This window comes from Apteryx mantelli, chromosome 17, assembly GCF_036417845.1.
Source record: "Apteryx mantelli isolate bAptMan1 chromosome 17, bAptMan1.hap1, whole genome shotgun sequence".
Classification (NCBI taxonomy): domain Eukaryota; kingdom Metazoa; phylum Chordata; class Aves; order Apterygiformes; family Apterygidae; genus Apteryx; species Apteryx mantelli.
This window is the reverse complement of record NC_089994.1, coordinates 12,118,429-12,142,398: the sequence shown is the minus strand read 5'-3', so window position 1 is coordinate 12,142,398 and position 23,970 is coordinate 12,118,429. Positions and strand designations below refer to the sequence as shown.

The following is a 23,970-nucleotide window of genomic DNA, read 5'->3' as shown; positions in this document are numbered from 1 at the left end:
CACTCTAACCAGTAAGGGATGTGGAGAGAAGAATGCCACTGTGGGTCAAAGAACAACAGTCAATCACTTGCTCTAATAATATTGTGGAATTCAACTTACTTTTTTGGTCTGTAGTCAGGAATAGACCTGTCCAGTGATATCCTGTCACTGAGTTGGGCATTGTAACCATATTCTTCATATTTAGTCTCCGATTCATGGCTATCATCTCTCAGGGTAGCAGCCATTCCCCCTTGGCCCAAGCCTCCCGGACCTTCAACTAATCCCATGGGTTTTGCCAGACCTAAATGGAAGAAAAAAAATCAATCAAATGATTAATGTAAAAGGAGATAGATCCAACCTGTTCTGTGATCACAGAAGAAAAACAAGATCTGAACTCCCATAAAACTCTGTTTTCAAGTCCTCATGGCTCTGCAGTAATTAGCCTCAGCTTTTCAAAACAGAGTATATATCAACACATCGTGTGTTATCAGTGCATAATTATTAATGAGCAGACTATAAAGAATCAATTAGCAGCTTTGGCCATTTTCCCTTTTTCCAGTATAACTCCCTGGAAAGAGGAGTCTTGTTTGCAAACATTCCAAAATGCCTAATCGCCCTGAAACTAAGAGTTTTCACTTCATCTCACTATATCTGCATTTGAAATGTAGAAAACAGGTCTTAGGGAACTGCTAGCGGTCTGTTCTGTAGGTTAGTCATCCTCACCGCTAAGTGTGTTGAAATTAAAGATACCATCACCAAACACTGTACCTACCAGATCCCTTCATGAAGTCCAACAGAAACTCAAATAATCAGGAGAGATGGAAAAGGAACACAGGGAGAACAGGTAAACTTTCCCCATAAGAACTGGGGACCAGACCCTTACCCATTATAGCCCAATATAGCTCCATTAATTTTAAATGAGGTATGTTGAATTTTTACCACTTGAAGATCTGTCAGTTCAACTCCTTATTAACTTCAAGTCTGGAACAAGCTCTGAGCAGGGGCAGCCGCTCTGTGGCTCTGAGACCACCTGCAGCTCCTGAGTGGTTCACGTTTGGTTCCCATGCGGGGAATGGGTCTGCATGACTGGAGACAGACAGCTGCTGGGGTGGGAACTACAGATAAATCTAACCTCAACACATGAGGCAATAGATGGGTCATTCAGACTCAACTGCACACCTTGCCCTTTTCCTACAACGGAGCACTGGCACCATCTCTCACCTAGGAATTACTTCAGATTTCTTCTGTCCTTCAGACTGCTGACAAATAAATTATGCATCTCTAATATACCCAGCTGTATAAAGCTTAGAGGATCAGGAAGTTTGGACACACTGGTGCTAAAACGATTAGCCTTGCATTGCTTGGTGCTGAGATATTAGCCAGGCAACAGTGTGTTTGATATGTTTTTTTTTCACTAATATATTACCACCTGATTAAAAGAAAAAATTTTAAAGAAAACAAAACAGACAAAAAACCCTGCCCATACAACCACATCACCAAGAACCTCTACCATAGCAACAGGTATCTAACCTAACACTGAGTTCTGATAAATAAGCTCCTCAGATATCCAGGGTTTCATGTTAAAGCTTTCCTTTCCAAAAGACTGACTATCAGCAAATCATTAAAAGCAAAAAAGTTCTTTATAGTCATCTTGGGGATACCATACAGAAATGTGTAAATATCGTCCAAATCATTTACAACACAGAGCAAAACAATTAGAGTTTGACCAGTTCAACATTTTTCAAATTAAAAGTTTTTCAAGAGGAAAATGCCAATATTTCAACTAAACAATTAAAGACAAAGAAAGAAAAACTGTCAACATTTTCTAGCAGCAGACATGCAAGGCAGTACAAAGCTGTGACTGGCTTCAAGGCACAGTAAGGTCTGTGACGATTTAGTCCCTCGTGTAGGGATTTCTCTGGCACCTCATTGCTAAACTCTATCCTCATTTATTACAGCTCCATCACTGTCTCTGCTTAATTACAGAAGGGCAGAGTGGAGAAACAGTAGTTCGTTAGTGGTCTGAAACAGTAAAGTTAGCGTTTTCTACTGTTGGTGCTTAGGAGAAAATCCTAAGCTAAGGTTAGGTGAGACACTACAAACGGTCTGCCTGAGCGCAAAAGGGCCGAGTACCTGCAGTCACGTGCCTCTCCAGGAATTTCAGGGCTGAATCTCAGGCGTTCCCTGCTAAAATACATATCTCACACTGCAGTCAGTGATCTCAAGTCAGGACAGACCTTCCTTGTATCTGAGTCTTTGATGTCTTCCCCAATAACTTAAAAGTTCATTGCTTCATGTTCCTCATCATCATGCACTGAAACGCTCAAGCGTCTTCGTGAATCATGAATCTTAGTGGGATGGTGGGGGGGAGGAAGGAAGTCCTGCAGAAAAACATTCTTGGCATGGCCAAGCTTTAAAAAAATACAGACAGGTCTGAGCATTCAAGCCTAGTGAATTGTTGAAATGAAAGGAAAACAAGAGGATCATGCAGCCACGGTCTCATTACGGTTGCGTGCGGGAAGTAAGCTCAAGGTCTCACTAGCAACCAAGATCACACAGAGAAGCAAAGGCAGAAGAGGAAAGACCAAGTAACACAGAAGACAAGCAGCAAAATGCTCATGTCCTGCCTAAAAATGTACAAGGAGAACTAGAAATAAGTTGAGCCAGACTGAGTTGAGCTACAGCAGGCTGACCAATGCCTGTGCCAGCTAATCACCTTTCTGCTAGGGAACATCACATGGAGTTACTAGCACAAGCTACTAAAGCCCAAAGAATTTGCATCTAATGCAAGAACTGAAATAAAGTAAGCTCTAAAGGTTCCCAAAGAGTATTAGAATTGTCCCAAATATGCACGTTCCATTCATGTCTCTGTTATTCTTGAATTTATGAAATCATCTTAAGTGAGATCCAGCTACATTGTGGGGACATTTTGTTTCTCTCTTCAGGTGTCTGCAGAAGCATTTGGAAAAGCTTTGCATGCTTGGCCCAGCCATGTTCCTTCTCTGTGCAAAATCAGAGCGGTAAGAGTCTTTCTTGTGACTTTGGGTCGGCCACATGAATCTCTGTCCATCTGAAAACCCGATTTCTCCTTCTTCCAGTAAGTAGAAAATGGAAAAAATAGTGACCTGATAAAATCCTCTCTCTGTGATCCAAATTTCTGACCAGTAGACACTCAGTTCATGAGTCAAAATATGTTGCTGGCTTACACTAGTTGCAATTCACTTTCAGAGGCACATCCAAATTATAGTATTGTGTTGGGCTGCTACTTACTAGGAGTCACAGGTGAGCACGCTGAGACTGGACATGACCTACAACACTGGTTGTAATCCTCTACCGCAGCCCTGATAGGTTCCGTTCAAACCATTATAAATACTACGGTGCCTACAGTTTGCTAGCAATGTGCAAACACACACAGAGTTCCTACTTCGAATGATAAATATTACCCCAATGCGATCTCTTGAAAAACAGTATTTTTCCCCTTAAAAATAGAACAGATTTACTTCATACATCACAAACTGCTCTTCTTTATTGCTCACTTTTCTTCATAGAAATGTACCTTATGAATCTTTCTTCTACTAAAACTGGTTTGAAAATTTCTGAGAAGCTTCAGCTGTTGCTTGCAGCAATCATCATCAAACAACTGGGCTTGCACTAGAGCTCAACCTGGAGCTGGTCCTGCATTTCAGCACTCTGCGAGGACAGAGAGAAACAAGTGCACGGGAGGCTTGCGGTTAGGAACTGGTACTGTCGTGCCTCCAATCCGGGGACAAGCAAGGAGGAAGCTGTAAGCAGAAAGTGGGATGCTGCGGTTTTTGGGGTATTTAAGAGCACTGTTTCAATTTTTTCTAATGAAACAATTTTCTGTCAGCAGAGAGGAGAGAGTTATAGGATGTGTTGAAACACAATTAAAACTGTTCAAAAGTTGTGCTGCAGTTAATTTCAAATAACAGTTGTTCTTCAACCTTACTAAACGAAGCACTTCAAGACTTGTTAAATATTTCTGAAAATATTTTAGGGAGCTTTGTTCTGAGGGAAATATAACACTTCTCCCTTTTGTTCCAGTTTAGGATGAGGTCATTTGCCATTTTGACCAGCTTTAGTGTTTAACTTTACTCCCTTTGGAAAGATTAGAAGAGAAGGGCCCAAGCCTGCCATCCCTAGCCTGACAACTAGTCCTCGCTCAAGTTAATTACAAAGTGATCTGCGACTCTAAATCCACTCCCCCTGGCCCCCTCAGAAAGGAAAAACACACCAGCCTAATCTTCCTGCATGACACAGCCTTAGACCAAGACACTAATAGCGATTAGTGATGCTGCATGCCTCTGGTTTATGTGCCCAACATATGGCATCTTAAAGGGGGCTCTGTTTCAGAGAAAAGGCTCAACACTACCAAAAAAATAAAATAAATAAATAAATAAAAGGCAAACAGGCCTTAAGAGAGAATCAAATTAGGCACTTTAAAAGTTAAAGAATCCAGAAAACTAGACATGTCATAAAGTCTGTGTCCTTGAAAGACCGCAATGTGGAAATTTATTTGCTGATCATTTAGAATCATCTGGGCTGGGCTCTGATGTTACATCAAAGCAAACTGAAGATGACTTCATTAAAGTTAACTGACCTGCTTTGATGAAAGGGCCTCTGAGATGTGGTGTGCTCATTTTACTTTAAGCAACAATTCCAGTAGCTGAAAACTTTATTCCTCGTATTGTATGTTCTTGCAGTTTACAGAACAAAACCCTTGCATCTTTAAGGCACAAGTAACAGAGGAATGAAACTTTCAATACACATGGAGCATCAAGCAGTGTGTTTGCTATTTTTCTTATGAGAGAATGAGTTAGCCTTCCAGAACCATGCATAATGACAATTATTTCATATACTTTGCTCCTAAATCTCATATTCTAGCTCTTCATGCTGCTAATCTGATCTTGTAGGAAACAGCCATCATCTATTTGACTTGTTCTCCAAACGTATTGCTGGGTTTTCTTCTCCCATTCATTAGCCAGATTTTAGTCTAGTCTGATTGGCAATCATTACAACAATGACCGATATACAGCAGCAACCATATAAATGCTATCACATTGCTGCATTCTGCAAGAATAGCACAAAAGCAGGTCTAGAAGCCATAAACTCCAAATTCACAGTTATCTGCAGTGGTCAGCCTTTTGTGGGGAGAAAAAAGAAAAAGGTGAGGGCACCTGTCAGCTCAGCAGCAGCTTCTCAAGGAACGGCCTGAAGGGACACAACAAGGAAGCAAGCAGTGGGAGACAGCAAACCCAAGTCTGGCCGCGGCAGAGGCTGCCAGCAGACGAGACATCCTCCAGCACAGACACTGAGCTCTCGCCCGAGGGGTGCCATGCCGTCCGGCCCTGGCACGCGGCCCTGGTGAGGCCTTCTAGCAGGCAGAACGTGGGAAGAGCACCAGGGAGGACCTGAGGAGCAGCATACTCCAAGGTGCTCCTGAAGGACATGCAGGCGGTTGCCAAGGGCAGAAAGCCAGTAAAGAGCAAGGTGTCCGTGCCTTGGGGCTTTTCTGCTCGGAGAAAGCCCAGACGGCCTTGAGGAACAGCCCCCTGGGAGAACACCTTCCCTCTGGTCTCACTGAGGGAGCGATACAGAAAGGAATACATATCCGGAAATACTGCTACTCGGCAGAGAGACAATTGCTATTGATTTTATATGCTGGGTGTTCAAGTCCTACAATGACAGGCAGCAGTATAAAACCTAAAAAAGACAGATGGAGAAGTGCCTCTGGTTCAATTTCCAACATATATCCGGGTTTTAACCCAGGCATATCAGATGGGAGAGCTTCTCCATTTTCTTCTTCTTCTTTTTAAAAAAAAAACAAAAAACTTACTGCAGACTTCCAGATCCTCCTCTTAGATTTGACTTGCCTCTCTCTGGCTCTAATTAGCACTCATTTTTCCATGGTTTTGGGAAGAAATTGTAGGCAGGGTACAGCACCGATGCTGATAGTGCAGCTCTGGCTTGTGTCAGCAAATAACTGGCAGAGAAATCACGCTGCCAGCTGACTCGGCCCTAAACTGGTGATGGGCAGAGAGGGGGGACAGGGAACAACAGTGGCAATGCCCAACGAGCTGCTATTTTTAAAAATGCCTTTTCCTTAAATTTTTAGACTAAAAAGCACAGCCCATAAGCTGGGATCAGTCATACCCAGTTCAACATTGTAGATGACAATGAGGTCACAAATAATTAGTGTCTGTCATTCATTTCAAATTTATTGCTCTCACTGCAGAGATTTCTGTAGAAGAGAGGAATTGCTGGGAGAATGGGGAGCAGAACGAACCAGTCTCAGTTTCTTAACCAGATTAATTACTCTGCAGGATGCATAATTTTCTAGGAAGAAAAGAGACCTCCTATTTTTCACCATAAATCCCATCACAATAGGAAAATTACTGAAAAGATTTATGTGAGAAACCATGGTAAAAGCAAGATCAAACTACATCTGTGATTATTTTAGTGTTGGGTTTTTATTTGCAACACAATTACAGGCAGCTGTAAATCAGGTTCAGCCAGGGTTCTCAGACATCATTAACCTTTTGTCAATTTGAAATAAAAACAAGCAATTGAGAATAATTATTTACCTGTATTCAGAGCAGCACAGGTCTGTTCTTAGCCTTTTCCTGGCCTTCCTGACAACTCTGGGCAGCCTCCCGTCCTTGCTGGCAGCTTCGGCTCTGCTCCCACCCCTCGCACCCCCTTCCACTCCAGGCTATCGCAGAGGGATCGGGGACGTCCAGGCACAGCCCTAGCAGGGGCAGCTCCACCACCAGCTTGGGAAGGCCACTGACTTTCCTGTTGCAAAACCACTGAAATGCCTCTGCCTCCATGTCTCAATCCCAGTCTCACCCCTTCAGCTCGAGAGGGCTCCAAAGCCAACCCCTTGAGCCTCATCTACCCTTTACTGAAAGCATCTGTGCTCTAGAATAGCTCCACAAAAGTCTTCTGGTTCCTAGCATCTCAAAAAGGAGGAATCAAATGTTTCTCTTAAAAAAACAACGGCATAGTCATCCAGCAGTTTTACCTGTAACTCCTGAAACACTTCTCACTCTTTTAAACAGGAAGGGTAAAACTCAGCAGTTTAACAGTTGTCTTCCTTCCTTTCCCCATTCAGACTTTTCAGTTGCAAACGTGCTTGCCTATCTTACATGTGAATAAAACCTTTAGGTGCTGGTTTAACCCAGAATAAAGAAAGAATTCAGGGACAATATCACCTCTTCATGGACTGACAAAGCTGACTTCTAGCATTTCCATTTACAATTTTTAAATGAAAAGACGGTTCATAGACTCTAGAAGGGGTTCAGTAACACAGCTAAAACAAGTTGCCATTTACAGGGATTTTTTATTTTAGTTCTGTATAAAACCAGAATGGAAGACAAAAACGTAAACCACTGCTTCTGGAAGCAGGCACTAAATTACTTGCATCAATGAATCAGTCCAAACACTTCTATCCTGCATGACCGTATCATGCTAATTTTGTAATCTTGCACTGTTGCAACCAGAAACTCCAAATGAAGGCAACAGTCTCACCGAATAGTGTCTATATAGACATGTAGGGAAAAGGTAGCCTTCTTCCTTTGAGAAGTGACCACACAAGTCAGAGTGAAGCATATGCAAAAGGGAAGCAGCTGGTCGGAGTAGGAGGAAGAAAGAGCAATATAAGCAAGCTGTTCAACATTAAGCAAAAGGTCTCAGCTCACCAGTTGTCTTACTGTTTATAGTTCCATTTTGGTAATCCCTAAAAATAACTAAGAGGAGAAAACTTTTCCAAAATAACATCTGTTTAAATTAGAGAAAGGCTCATCCATATCAGCAACGCCTTGCCTCTCGCACACACCTCTGACAGCCGGGGACATTCTGATCGGTTGTTCAGTTCAGTACTTGTCCCAGACTCAACACTAGAGGGGAGAGACACCCGGAGGAGGCAAAGCAAGGCCTTATGGGGTACAGCTGCTACAGATGAGAGACACGCCATGAGTTTCGGCTCCCTTCCAACTTTTACTGCTGACATGCCCCACCACGCAGAAGGTTTAACAGGAGACTGGGTGTACAAAGGGTTACCAAATGGCAGCAGGAATTCCTCCTACATAATGCTTTGAGATCTCTGGATAAAAAGGGCCCTAGTTATTCCCTAGATTCCAACAGAATCTACTAAACTTGAGATCCGGTATCAGAAAGAAATCTGTTTTCAGAAATGAACAAAACACTTCCATCTTGGATGCTTCCGCCCTTGAGGTGCTCCAGGACAATAGTTTTGCACTAATTTGCATTGGTTCACACGTCCTTTCACAGTGCTACTGAATGCAAAGCAGCCCACCAAAACACAGAGAGTTACGGTACTCGGAGCTCCTTCTGCAACTATCACTGACATATCGCAGTGCCTCGCAAACAGCAGGGAGGCTGCATTGACAACGCCCTTGAGGCCGGAAGGAGTCACCATCCTGCAAATGAGGTGCTGAAAGGTTAAGGAGCTCCCTCGGATTGTGCAAGATATGGTGGCAGAGCCAGAAATCAAAAATGGTGACTGCCTGAATCCTTGCCCTGGCAATTAAAAAGCATCCTCCCTCTTTTTCTAATACAGGCCTACTCTGGCAAAGGCTGAAGCATCTTCCGTGCAGTGATTCCCTGCAAGGTCAGCAGGAACTAATGGTATGGGGTATCATACGAGATCACGCCTACAGTGGTATTTCTCTCTTCTCCATCCTGCTATACCACCCTAACTTTGACAAAATGCCAAACAGGTTTCACAGCCTGTGCTTTCTTTTCCCTCTGCCTCCCATGCTGGATACTTCATTTTTGCCAAAGGATCCCCTGCAGAAGTTTGACAAGAACAGATACTTGCCTCTCTCATTGACTCCCATAAATCCTACACAAACTATGGTTAATGAAGAAAGGACCATAGCTAAAGAGTGGCTCTCTGAAATTATTGCCTTAGAGAATGTCCAAAAATTGTTTTGTCACACAGATATAAAGAAGTTACTGAATGCATTATCAGCTAAGCGCACCAAAATTAAACCTGAAAAAGTAAAAGCATTTTGCAGTTGCAAGACCAAGGATTAACAATATACAGGAGAAAGTCTTATCTGGAACTTATATTTCAGCCAACTTTGTAAACAGTAGTAAGCAGTATGAGAAGACAGTAGCATGTCTGGCTTATGATTCAATCTAAAAGTTAAACAGGGACAGGCCCTTCTGCATACCCCAACTTTCCATATTCAAAACCTGTTTCTCCCACCACCCCCTGCAATAAGCCTATATAACATACCAGATTTGCTGCCCAGAGAATTGATCTGAATTTTGTCCATAGAGAATGTGTTATCTTCTGAGCTAGAGAGAATGCTGTATGTAGATGAAGTTTAGTTTCACATACAGCAACATTCACCAAATCACACTCCACAGGGACACAGCCTCCAACTTTCTGCAAAGAAGAGAGTAAAGAACAAAAGCCTGTCCAATTTAAATGACTGCAGCACTTCCATCTATCTGAAATCCAAAGTACAGTCCCATTTTTTATAGTTGTAATCAAGTTTGCTGCATCCTTGCTCGAAAGATTTATGTTCCTTACTATCCAGTATCAGAGCCAAGTATCTCTGAAGATATACCACAGGAAAGACAAACAGTATGCTGTGGCTGACAGTTTGAAAAGGAAAAGTACAATAACTTCTCTAAAGTCAAAGCACTTAATGCGCAACTTTTTGGCTCTAGGCACTAGGGGGTGGACCTTGACCTTTTGTCTCCAGACCCTTCTGTCTGTTAAGCTGAAAGCCTAAAACAGTGTTACTCAGCCTTCATCCACAGACAACTGACAATCCCCTGACTGCTGAATGGAGGTGAAGGAATGAAGTGATTTGGCAGGTCTTCTGCAGGAGGGTTGTTCCACTTCCACCTACAGAAGCTAGTCAGAGACAGTGCAGAATGAGGAGCCCTGGAAATTATATAGATTGGGACACATTATCTGGCAAGAGGACTAATACCCAATCCGTTATGTGCTTTACCCTACATTTCTTCTTCTTAAGATGGTTTCCTGGTTGCAGTGAGTGCTCTGAGGCACAGCCTATGAGCATCTGTCAAGTGTTCAAAGTACCTCAGATGGAAAATGCCACAAAAATGCCAAGGGCTATTATCGGCATCTGGGCTGGAAGCCGACCCTTATTCCATCCTACATACTCTGCTCCTACTATACTGATGCATTAATCCTCAAATCCTTTATAGTAAACTTTCCTAGGACAGGATTCAACCAGAACAGCTTTTTTCTTAGTGTTCTCACAGCACTTAGTCTAGGATCAGGACACCATTGTTGCAGGTGCTAAATGAGCCCAGAAAGACATTTTCTACCCCAAAGAGCTCACTATCAATGTCAAAGACAAGAAACTGAGGCAGAAAGACAATCAGGGAAGAAGATAATGAGACAACACAGATCAGCAGGAGAGGCAGAGGTCTCAGTACAACAATATCTATGGATTTCATCCTTGACATAGACAGCAAGGTAACAGATTGTTTCATAGCCCACTGGACGGTCTTCTCTTCTACGCCATTGAGTGAATTCTATCCCAGTGAGCTCCCCTTTCATCACAGACAGCATCCTGTGGAGGAAAAGGACAGGACTTCTACAAGGAGGCAACCTAGGGACATGATTTATAGTCTTTTCTCCAAAACTAACATGAAGATGTTTCTGAAATAATTCCTTCTGTGGAAAAGCTTGTGATATAAGCTCCCTGCTCATTCAGGTTATTTTGAGATGATGAAAGATGGCAGTTCTGATATACCTAAGACAGGTTTCCAGCCGAGAAGACTCAGCACAACTCCTCCTGCATCTCCAAGGGGAAGGAGTCCATGGAGATCTCTGCTAAAGTTGCTCCATGCCAAACATAAGGTTCTCAGAGCATGACTTGGCTAAATGATGTTTCCAAGGCACATACACCCACACACTCAAGCCACTGTGAGGGCTGTGTTTTAACATTGCAGCAATCTCTTCCAAAGGCACTGGTGTTAGAGAGACTATGCCAGTTGTGACCAAACCTTCTGACAGCTGAATTTGGAGTCATTTAGTGTTTGAGACTTTGAGGAAGAGGAGAGGAATATCTGAGGAAATACGGAGAAGAATGTGTAATGGAGAGCTAGCTGTAGGAGATAAGTGTTGTAGGGAAAACTGCAATAGTCATCTTGGCACAATGTGGGGAATGACCTACTCAACCAATGCATATAAGAGGTCTCCTGGGGAAAAAAGAACACACATCCTTACATGGCCACCTTGCCTCCCTGACCTGCCCTGACAACGCGTGTGGCACACGTCACTGCTGACTTCACCAGCCCTCATACAGGTCTGATTTTTTGTTCATTGATTTAGCAGACACTGTAGCATTGTGTAGTCTACTCCTTCTCTGGGCACAAAATTCATTAGGGCTTTTTAATTGGAAGAAATACTAAGTTTTTGTGTACAGATCTCTAATATCAGAAGTAATTGCTTTTATAGAATACTCATTTGAAGCTGCTTTCCCCTTGAGATGAGAAAATGTATTCTAATTACAACAGATAATTCAAAAGGAAATAAATAGATTGATGACTGTAAGGACCAACAAATAGGAACTACACAGACCACAGAAGATGGGCATAAAGGCTCACTGGTGAAGTAAGATCCTGATCCCATGCCTATAGATAATAGGAGAGATTACAGAGGTTTTTTTTTAAGCCTCAATATAAGCAAAATCAATTTTCATCAGAGCAGGAATCCTTAAACTCCCTTTAAATTACAGCGGAGAGCTATGTGATGTATTTTTAAACTTAAATTTTGAGTAACAAAAAAAAGACATACCCCTCTATATGCACAATTCTAAATTATATATTGGGGATCCTGATTTTTTTTTTTATTTTCATTTCAATGATCAAGATGACCATTCACAAAGATCTGTTTGTTTTCTTTAATTAAATAACTAATACCAAGATTCTTCTAGAAGTTTTAAAATCCCAGCTAACTTGTGCTGGTGAAACATGTAACATGGATTGTTCTCTTCAGGGGTATGGAGGAAAGGAGGAAAACGTCTTCAGGCTCCTCTAGTGATGGCATAAATCTGGAGTTAGGCAGGTGGGAGCTGAAACTTCGGTGTCGCTGCTCAACAGTCCACTGATATTAAAAGGAGACAAAATCTGAGTGTCATCACTTTGGTATTTGGCCTCTGGCAGCAGCCAATACCTGGGGCTTCAGAGGAACCGAAACACAAATCATAAAGCACTGGGCCAATTACACACTGCACAGTCCATGGAAGCAGAGTTCCTTTCTGAACCCCACAGGCATGCAACTAAAGCCCTGAAGCACAATATTTGATTACCCTCATTATCTTAACTCAGACAGGTAGAAATAGGGCTTAAAACTGCCTAGTTCCCTTTAAAAGCCCAGACAATAATACTGGATTCAATTGCATCCCACAGGAATAAATTCTGTTATTGTCACGGTCAGAGTGTCACTGACTCACAAGGAATGGATCATTCGTATCAATATATTAGACTTTCGTTAATTTTCCCAGGGAAACAGAGGTGAGAAGCCCCGGGGAAAGTGATCATTAACATGACAACAGAACCATTCTGGAGAAAGTACGTGTCAGACACAGAGAAAGGTGGTTTCTCCTTGAAAAGCTCCAAGGGATAATAGCTAAAACTTTGGGGCTGTTTAATTAGCTTCAGGAAGAAGCTGCTCCTAGCCAAGTTAAAGGGTTTTCACTTCCTAAATGAGCAGAAGATCTTTAGAGATGTCAGGAGTTTGCTTATGTGAAGTGGAGGAAGGGAACTGAAATGCCTGATCATTGCAGAAAGGGGATTCTGAACCTAAATCTGACAGGACTAGAGACGGAGCCCAAAACTTAAAAGCTGCCATTGGATGCAATGACATTTTCTAACACTTACAGAGCTGATTGCATATCTCTAACCATTAAAAATATTCCTTTGGTTTCTGACTTAATTCTGGATGAGAATCCCTGGAGTGGCTTATTCTCAGACCAGCTCCTTGGTGGCAGTACCCTGTACATCCATCCTGCTCGTAGCAGGAAGTCTGACAGGGCTAGGTTCCTTAGGAAAGAAAATATTTTTAAACACAAGGAATCTAAAAAATCACATCTATCTTACTTCAGGTCCTGTCAAGGCCTTGTACCCCTCTAGACTCCTTGTTTTTGATATTAAGTCTAATCCAACCAAAAGCTGTATCACATCTGACATTGCCAAGCCTTCCAAATCACTTTGTTTCAGCCCAGTTTTTTTTGCCACCTTTGTGGGGACTGTGTCCAAGACTGAGCAAGACTCTGCTCTTCACATCCCCTACTCAAGCTTACCTGGTGAGCTCTCCACAAAGGCCACACAAGCCCATCTCCTGCAGCATCCTTGTGCAATCATCTTCCGCATTATTTGCAGACATTGACTTGCCTCCCTGCTCACTTATCTAAACAGCCTGCTATTAAACTAACATAATCACACAGGCAGCTTTCCCAGTAACGAAGATGCATACAACATTTGCCATTTATATGACTGAAAAGCTCCCTGTTCTTCAAACCATTTTACACAATGAAGGATGATAGCATTCAATCCAGCTGCAGCAGCGGCTGCAGCTCAAAATCGCACCGTGCTTGAAAGCAGGGTCTTGATTTTCCACAGCTGTGAAAGTAGTTGCTAAATTCATCTCTGGCAATGCAACTACATTAAAGAGACAATCTAATACCCACAGCTAGCTGTGTATTCTAGTCACTATTCTCCCTTCCACACACCGAAAATGACAGTCTGCGTCTTTCTTGACCATGAGAGGATCAAACGATCTGAAACAGGTCCCAGTTGCATGAGAACAGTGTTGGGCCAGGCATATCTCCTTGGACATAGATGGTGGAAAAGCTCAGCTGCCCCGAGGACGTGACATTTTGAACACTTCCAACAGATCTCCTCAAGGGCCTGCTCCTGCTCTTGCAAAAATCAGTTAATTTGGACATTGGTTTCAACAGGAGCTGCAAGGAGCTTCAACTCTTCCATTTGCCTTTTACTGTGACATTGCCTTTTAGGTTCTTCATGGATGACGTACTTTGCTTTTGCATCATTACACAACAATATTGAAGGCTGGCTCCAAAGCACTCTCACTTCCTTGACAGACTACCTATTTTATCTCTGTATGGAAGGCATATCTTTCTTGAACTATGTATGTGTGCCTCTTTCAGGTGCATCTTTGACACCTCTCAGGGAGTTTGGCTCAGAAATCTGGTTTGAGATAGAACGTACATCTCTGCTTTTCTTTCTTTCTCCTTTCTTGGCTTTTATTTTCCTATTTCATGTCAACAGCACCACAGCTCTGCCTTGCTTGTCAGTGCCAGGCTGTAATGTCACCTCCCATCAACCTCTTAATTCGCCTATGATTTAATTTTCTACCAGTGGGACAGGTCAGTCCACAAACAAACATGGTACATATTAGTAACAGCAAAACTACAGCCCAGAATCCACGATCTAAACTAAAATGCTGACAAACCAACAAGTCATGACAGTTTTCAAGCCACAATGGATGAAGACAGTTACTGTGCAGAAAGTCCTCACTGCTGATGCAGATTGGGAGCCCTGTTTCTAACAGATTTTTTGGAGCATGTGCCAGGACCAGAGGCCCAACGTCCCCCTACTTGGGGAGGATCGCACGCAAAGGGACAGGCAGGCAGGCTGGCTCAGAGAGCACTGCCTGGGTTGCTCGGACACGCACATTGGGGTTTTCTCAAAATCCACTCCTCCTGCTGCCGAGCGCTAGCGACAGCAACCAGTCAGCGAGAGCGCTCCTCAGGGCCCTCCACTTAGGTGCGCAGCGCTTGTCCCAGCCTTGCCCGAGCCCCAGTGCTCCTCGCGGCCCACAGGTAGGCAAGGGGACCGCGAGTAATGCAGCACTGATGAACCAAGAAGGCAAATCTGCTGTTACCACAATTCCCAATCTGGAGAAGAGGGTGAAAAAAACATTGCTCATCACATTAAAGAAAAAAAAAAAAAAAAGCAATGGAAATTTGGGAAAAAAAAAACAAGTCAATGAATTCTGTCCTAGTCCCTGCAAACAAGAACAAGCTGAGCCCTCTCAGTCCCTCCTGCCACCACTTATAATTTAATCCTCAAATGGTTTCCTTAACACAACTGGGGAAAAAAGCAATGTCCCCATACTTGGATTTGGAATTCCTTGCTATTGCTTAAGGAAATGTTGAGCCAGGTTTTGGTTTTGTTTCTAAAGAGAAAAAGTGTTCCCTCTTGAAATTCATAAAAGATCTGTCTAGAAACAAAAGGCACAATGTCCTACAGACAGTTTATAACATGTAAATAATCAGGGGTTTGTTAGGTAAATATAAAAAGAATTAGGTAACATTTTCTCAGGAAAGTAAATCAGAGGATGAGATAGCTTGCAAAAGGAGAAACAAGGATAAATAGCAATTGTCAATGCATTTGAGAAAATAAAGATGTAATAGGAAAAACTATTGGCACAATGTTTTATTTAAAAGCAGTAATAAAAGCATTGAGCACTTTGATTTCTGCCCTTTCTGGTTTATTGTTGATATAAAGATAAATTGACTCAGACTTCCAGGAGTGGAAAAGCTATGATCCACTGTTACAAGCACTTTAAAAAAACAGCACTGCTATAATGCCTGATCCATTATTAACAAGATCGGCTTCACTGCGTGTTGGGATTTTTAAGAACTGACTGTGAACTGCAGCTAGCTGAAGCTCTGACAAACTCACGCCAAGACAAAGTGGGCTTTGTTTGGCAAAGGGGGTACATCTGTTAACCACACACTTATTTGATCCACTTGGAGAGAGTTTTTCAACGCCATCTCATATATACAGAATTCAGACCATATATAAAGGCAATAGCTGAGCATTAGAAACTCTGGATCAGTCTTCTCCAATTCACCTTCCACTGACTGCAATAGTGCTTATCCGGTTTACACCAAGGTAATGTAAAAAGAAATTCAAATTTTCTGAGATTCATTTTTTTTCTTCAAGCTTTCCTTTACTTTACTAAGGAATTCCATAAAAGAATGAATGTTCCTATCCCCTCATGTGTCTCAGGTTTGTACTTAAGGCTACACTGTGAGATGTTAAATTACACAGTAAAAAGAGAGGCGAGGGCAGTGACAGAAGGTGCCTTTATATGGCAGAAGATGATGCTTCGGTGAAGAGGCAGGTATGAATCAAAACACTGTATCTGAATTTCAGGGCACTGAGGTCTGAGCTTACAGCTCAGACTCATCCTCCTCAAGGACACAGAGCAGACATGCCATCCAGTTCTGCATGAACTTCAGGGCACAACCAGGCTTCCTCACAAGCAGAAGGAGCTTTCCAGCAACAAATGGTCCCAGTGAAAGCCAACATGGAGCCCCTGGGCCGTGAAAGCTGTTTGACGACATGAGCAGCTGAGCACGCTTCACTCCGCCTAGCACTGAGCAGCGCAGAAGTGTTTTCTCTGGTCCTTGCGTAATTTATTCAGTCACTACTGAAGGGCAATGAGACAAGCTGGTGGGACCCGACTGCCATTTTAGGAAGCTGCAAATAAAGGAGGCTGTCCTGCAGTACTGGTGTGGTCCCAGGGAAGTGTCATGCTGCTACAGTTATTAACTCAAGTAAAGACAAAAGCAGAGAAAATCTGCTCAAGTTAGCGTTTCTCACCAATCAACAAAGCAAGCAGAGGAATCAGTGTGAAGATCTGAGTCTGGTTCCCTTAAAAGCTAAGGACTTCACTTTCATCTTTGTGTGTGAATGAATAAAAATCTCATTTGTCATTGATAGGATTTTTAGCCTGGTTTCCTAAGGAAAAGCAGTTTGTGGGATCATGCTGTCTGTATTTGCCTGTCAGTCTGCTTCCCTCTCACAAACCCTCCCCTCACCTCTGCTCATTGCATTTTGAGGCCGGTGTCTAATTTCAGCCAAAGCTTGGCAGACAGAGGTCTCCAAAAATTACATTTCTGCAAGTGTCACAAAAGTTGACATCTGGAATACAGTGGCATTAAAATATTCCTACTGAGAGAAGAAGTTGAGTGAAACCTCAAATATGAGAGAACCATCAGAGCTATCGGGGACCCCCAAGAATTCACCTCTAAGACACTGATTTGTAAGAAAGCAGGCTTTCTCGCTTTTGCTGCTCATGGAAATAAACACTTATTTTTAGAGTTAATTGTTGTAATTACTGGGCAACTAGGTTTGTGATGTTACTTACGTCATTGATTACAATAGCACCAGGACAAACTCTGCACAGATGAGCCTGGAGTCAGACCTTCTTGGTCAAATAGAGGACATGTGTGGGGAGGGGCAGGAGAAGCACAGAGAGGTGACCGGGCACTGCAGATAGGGAGCACAGCAAAGGCACACCTGGAAATGAAACCATGCCTCCTAAGCCCCAGTCCTGTATTTCATCAGCTCTAAATATTTTCCCCAAAGCTAGCCCTGGAACTGCTCCTTTAGCCCCAGGTCCCTGTTTTCTGTGAGCTTACATACACTTCTTGTCAGGTGCTATAGGCAACGATGAGAACCAGGTGAGGTGATAAAACAGCATGCTTTTAGGTCACAGATTAGGGGACTCCTTAAAGAAATAATGAGGTATGTCTGTGACCCCATTTAAAAACACTTTCCCTGTACAGATACCATGTTAAGAAAATTCACATGGAAATGCCCAACTCACTAAATTAGCGTTTCTCACCTTAGGAAACAACAGAGACAGACTTAGAGGTGAGGCACTATAATGACAGCAGGAGACACCTCTCCATAGAATTCTGCCTGCTTGTCCTGGCATTTATTAAGAAACTAATCCCTCCTCTAGTTATTTAATGGGAGGGGCTCTTCCCCCCTGCCACCTTTGAAAAGAATGTAAAGCAAGGTGTGCTCCCAAAGTCCACATTTAGCAGCATATCAAACACATTTTTAAATGGAATTTGTCAGTTCAGGATATGTCAAAACTGTTTTGAAAATAATCAGCCTCTAGTGTCACGGTCTCATAGTGACACTCACACCTAGCACAGAGAAGCCATATGCATGCAATATCATCTATCAAACAGATTAGAGGTACCTTCTCCCAGTTCAACAACAAAAACAAAAGATCACGTGATGACTTCTTTTTCTGAAATAAATTACTTCCCAGGAATATCCAATTTTGCTTTCTGACCGTACAAAAACAGTGTACAGAGGACATCTCAGCATTCACAGAGCATCTCCTAGTCACATAGGGCATCTCCTAGTCACATCCAGTTGATGTTGATCCTGCATTAGCTGTCCTGCCCTTTGGGCCTGATTTTGATCTTACTCCTACTGCCATAAATAGACTATGATGCATTAAAAGAGAGCTTTCATCACTTGAAATTCTGGTTCAGAATGGTTATCAATAATCTACATTAACATGTATTATCAGTCCCTGTTGTGGACTCTACCAGAATTAGCCTGTTGCACGCCATACTGTAGAGGAGAACTCAACCTCTCCTTTGGGCTAGGGCAGTCCCAGGGTGACTCATGCACAGACCCCCAACTGCAGTTCTCTAATTCCATGCTTACTTCATCAACTATAAGCAATTTCAATAATAAGAACTTCACCAGTCTCATTCTTCCACAGCCTCCATTGTGTCTCTAAGACAGCAGTATTTGTTTTCCAACTCTTTGTCAGCATGATGAAAAGCTGAGATATGCCTCAACACCAACTATTGTAACATAGGCAGAAATGTCCTCTGCAATGAGCAGCACCTTCCTTGAGGGTTGCATCATTCAGCCCGGGTCCCTTGGCATGCTGGCAGCACAGCAGGCTGCACCATTCCAGCTCCAGAGTCAGGCCTCATCTGCGCCCTCTCGTAAACTTTTCTCCTCTATTTCTGCATACCCTCTGTTTGCTCTTCTAATCGCACAAGGAACACTTTAAAAATCTCACTTTGTGAACTTTTTAACATGTGGCAGAAAGAGGGAGACAAAGAATCCACTTATTAGGCAAGCCAGGTTCAGAAGGAATCGAAGAAGAAATTCTTAATTCCCTGAACCCATCAAAGAGAGCTCTCCGCAGTCTGGCTTGGGGTTTTGCAGGCCTGAAATGGGAATACAGCTGTGACTGTGGGAACCGTACCAGGGTGACACTTCCAGAAAACAGAGGGCTTTACAGGTAACCACATTGGACATTAGCATTATGAAAGCCACCTCTGTTCTGGAATTAATCTTCTGTTGAATGAAAGTGCATTGAGCCAGATGGATCTGTTTCAGGAGGAAGATCAGACTGGCACAGGTCTGAAATCGAAGACCATTGCTATTGCCAGCCTAAAGCTGGAGCAGCCGAGAGCACAGTGCTCTGGGCAGCTCCTGACATGTTCAGACCTACGCCTAAAGAAGCATCCCAGGCAGTACATATCGAATGAGTTTGCCAAATATTACATCGAAGTAAGATGAGAAATTTCTAATGAACACCACAAATCTTTTCACTGCTCCCTACAACAGTAGTATTAAACAAACAAAAGACATTCTGCAGGCATTGAGAGATGCAAACTCTAGCAGGTTTTTCATTTTAGATACAGAAGATCATTTACACATGGGAGAAAAGGTTGGTCACCAAGAAGAAATACACGAGCAGGCTCCAGTTCAGCTGCCAAGTCCCTGCGACTGCATTTCAAGTCAGAAGCCTGAATTCACAGATCCGGGTTCTGGGAATCACCCATGTGATGCAGAAATTAAAACACAGAACTATGAAATAAACGTGGTTCCCAACCCCCCAGTTAACACAGGCTAACACCTGAATCATTCAAGTGCCCCTTTTCCCAAGTCATACCCACTCATTGCTGTATGTGCTTTATGTGTCAGCTAACTCAACAGTTGGGCAGCTTAGTAGTCGGTTGTTTAACAGCTCAAACATGACCAGCTCCCTCTTACCTTATACTCCTCTCCCATCTGTTACATGGAGCCACCTGCAATCTATCATCATGCGTTAGGATTAACAGCTCCTTGTGGCAAAGTCTGTTTTTCCTATTAGAGGTGTGAACAGTACCTAGTCCGTGCTCAGCACCTCTAATACAGCACTTGTAATACAAACACCGTCATGGGAATACGTAAACCGCGTCTGCTAGCTGACATCAGCACAACGGGTATCCAAATCTTTACAATCAGCAGGTTTGTGTCTGTGGTAAAGTAGTCACCGATGGGATTGAAAATCGTGCAGCTACCAGTAGCCTCATTTTACACATGGCTAGATGACTAGAAATCTCCCTGACAAGGAATCTATAAAGCAACTGCAAATTTTAATCCCAAGGAAGACTAACCTTTGGGTTATACAATGCTGTTTCAACTGGGGATATTTTTAGTCTTATCACTGCCTTCAGTTCAGCATGCACAGGAAAGAACACCACCAATCTTTCCTACCACATGAAGCTTGCTTGAAATTAGTTAATATATTTTTATTTACAAAACCTTCACATCCTAGAGGCATCAGAGAGCTGTAGAAAAAATAAATTCAATTTCAAAAAGGGCAGTGAGGCCCCATTGCTGAATAAAACAAAACCAGCATAAAGAATCCAAATGAAAAACAACCAATTAACCCCATCACCCCACCAAAAATGCCACAGAGACAAAATGAGCAGCAAACTTCTCCAGCCTTGCAGGAGAGGGCTTTCAGCTGTCATGGTGGACACCTTCCAAGAAAACTGAGCTTCTGTGCAACAAAGCCCCTTTTGCTGTGGGGATGGTACGGCACTGCCTTGGCCAGGATGCTGGTCTGAGCTGTGGGAAACGGATACTGGGGATGCTGTGTGTGACCCTGTGCACGTTGCATTTTTTGCTGTAGCCCAAAGCGCTGCAGGGCAGCAAGTGCTGCAAGGCGAACTCCTACGTGTCAGCCTCTGGGGTGAGAGCTGAAGGCTTGCACTGAGGACCTACTGTCCCTCCAGGGAGGGTCAATCCCTTGACTGAGCCTCCAGAGGCAGCTCTTCAGAGCTAGTCAGTAGAGGATGCTGAAAAGGTGGCAGCCAAAAATCCCATCCTTCCTTTGAAGTCTGCAAATACCTGCCCCCTTAAGACTCACAGGTTTAAAGGATGCAGAAAGGGTCTTATTCTTCACCCGAAGGAAAGTTACAAGGCCCTCCTTTTGTTTTTAATTTTTAAACAACAGACTAGTGGTTAAAGCATTCAGCTAGGATGCAGCTAACCCATATGCATTTAATTGCACATGCACACTTAAAATACCCATTGGATCAAATCTTTTTAGTCAAAGTCTAGTTTTGGATCCCAGTTAGATTCAGTGCAAGTTAGGCACCGGTCTGCCCATCACTGTCAAACTGAGACACATACAATCATAGACAGAAGCAGATCTCTAAGGTCAAAGTGAAAAGCTTTCTGCAACACAGGCCTTAACTGAGGGACAGGGGACCTGTGTCCACAGGAGTGCAGGGTCTGGCCGAGGGATGGGGGGTTGTGACCACTGGAGAACCTAATGGGTGGGATGCAAGAAGGGCATTCCAGTTCACCCCACAGGAGGGACATAGTACTGTGCAGTGCTGTGGAAACAGATAAATCAGTCTCTAAACAAAGCCTTCTCGGATAGGCACAATAACGCTGCTAATTTGACCTCCTGGTCTGTGCACTTCATTTTGCAAAACGCAAACTGGAGCCAAACAGCACAAACACAGAAACAATCAAAGACTCAGATGCAGAAACACAAAGCTCATTGGTTCTATACTAAAAAGGAGAATCACTCCAAAACCTTCAAGGAGAGAAAATTCCATTCTCAACCATAATAAAATAGTGCACAGACTCAGCATGAGTTCATCTTTATACTACATATATATCATCATAACTAGCCAATATACTGTTCATTCTGTGGCAGAAGTAGCCTCATTTGGCCATGTTAACCACTGGAGTTACTATGCTGATAACTCCTGGCTGTGCTGATCCTTCTGGATCAACAGCAGGGATGCATTCAGGCAATGGACTTCAACAGCACTAACTGCATGGGTGAGCTGGAGTGGAGGAGAATCTGGATCACTGCTGCGTGCATAAAAACAAGCAGACAAATCCACTCGAGCCTATCTGAGCAAGACAGCTGGGTACCCCATCCAACCAGTGCAACATGTTACTGCCCACACAAAATTCTGATGACAACAGAACATGGGTCAGCAGGATCTACGGTTTGCTTAAAAAAGTGGTGGGTTTATACCTTACTTGGATTCCTGACTAAACACAACTATTGCCTGCATCACAGACATGCTTTTTAACAGTTCTCCTCAGGAACAAAGATGAGTAACACACTGGTAACCCCAAAGAGACCAGCTCTGCGCTACCTGAGCCTATGAAGTCATGAATGTCTCACCATGGCAAAGAATACCCCTCACAGATAACACTGCCTAGTCTAACATAGCCCTACATGAGCCTCTGTAGGTAATACCTGTATTTCATATTATCTGAATATTTGAAGGACCTCAAGTACGAGAGAGACCTGGCAGGATCCATTTCTTCCCTGATCAGTTTATCCACATTAAAGCCTAGTTGGGAGAGCTCTTGTGCTGCTTGTACCAGGCAGTGATTCAAGCGCCAGGCTCTAGCAAACCTGAGTTGAATCACCCCTTAGAAAGTGTTTGTGACTCTTCCGTTAGTGAGCACTTCCTGTCATGAGTACTCCAGCGAAGGCAAGTGGACTGTGGGTATAAGCAGCTCTGCAACATAGGTAGAAGGTAGAGAACCAAGTTCCCCAGCTGCCTCTTGCCTACACAGACTCAGATTTTCTCCTCTCCCTCCTGCTGCAGTTAATTGCCTGAACAAGTGGGGAAAGTGGTGGACTGTACAGGCAAAAAATTGTCCTTCTGGAGCAGAATTCAGTGGCATACAGATACCAAAGGCCTTTACATCAACAGCTTCTTTCCACATGCATGTCTTAGCCTTGCAGAGAGGAAGGAGGTACCATGGCTCTGCTGGGGAACAGGGTGGCTTTTGCCAAAGCTATGCCATTTTACAGTGGGTATTCAACCCGAGAGAAAAACTGGCATTATAGCAACCTCTTAGATATTTGCTCTAACATTTAACCAGGAGGTTAAGACTGAAGCAAATACACTGAAGAATCCCAGAATCTCAACGTGTTCCTTTACACTTCAGGCATATTTCAGCCAGGGAGGAATCCACTGAGTTTTGGTTATTTAGATGCGATTTCCAAACCGTTCTGTGAAATAGGTAACTCTCCTGCAGCCTTCTGGCACCAAACACCTCCGCCTGACAGAACCACAGTAGCACTGTTTACAGAAGCTGTTTCAAAGACCTTTTCCTTGTTTTAGTTTCCTTAATCATTGCCCACTCTCCCAGGATGACATGCAAATTACAGCTCAAGTATTAAAAGTATAAATCAGATCATGGTGGCAAATGAAAGGACTTCTACAGAACAGATCTGTAGGAGGTGGTACAAAGCTTAAAATATTCAGAAGTCTATATTCTCACCTTTTCTAAAAACGCTTTGCTCATTTTTTAGACATCTTTTCTGTTCCAAAGAAAACTGTGTGTCCACATTGCTCATAATGACAAAGCAGAATCAAGTCTTTTCTATCTTTTACTATTCATCCTGCAGCTGCCCTTGGACTCACCTCCAAAGTTGGTAATCAAGGACATACTTAAAAAAATAATAATAAAAAATAATAGGCCTTTCTCCATTTGCCAGAGATTCCCAGAACTGGGTCTTTTTTACTGAAGTGTTTCACTAAGAAGGATTCTCCCTCACTGAGGCTACAAAACCATTCATAGTCCCAGGTTCATCCTTGGCTTGACAGCAAAGATCCCTCAGAACTAGTCATCCAAGCAAAACAAAGGGAGAGGGCAAGCGGCCACATCTGCTTCACAAGACAACTCCGCAAGGCTGCGCAGAACATACACTGAGTAGCTTAGGCTGATGGCAAACAGCAAGCAGGTTTACTTTACTTTGAGGACATTCATTTCTTCCTCTTACTACAAAGCCCAACTGACCTGTCTATAGTCATAAGAGCAGGCCCTCTCAATACA

The 23,970-nt window shown here is 43.1% G+C and overlaps 1 protein-coding gene across 1 annotated transcript in view; it reads right to left on the bottom strand.

The window, feature by feature from the left end:
* GALNT9 (polypeptide N-acetylgalactosaminyltransferase 9) overlaps positions 1-23,970 on the bottom strand; it is a 157,221-nt gene that overhangs the window by 125,317 nt on the left and 7,934 nt on the right. Inside the window, exon 2 of the mRNA XM_067307006.1 lies at positions 100-280. Coding sequence (XP_067163107.1) covers positions 100-280 — 181 coding nt within the window. The remainder of the gene's footprint in view (positions 1-99; positions 281-23,970) is intronic.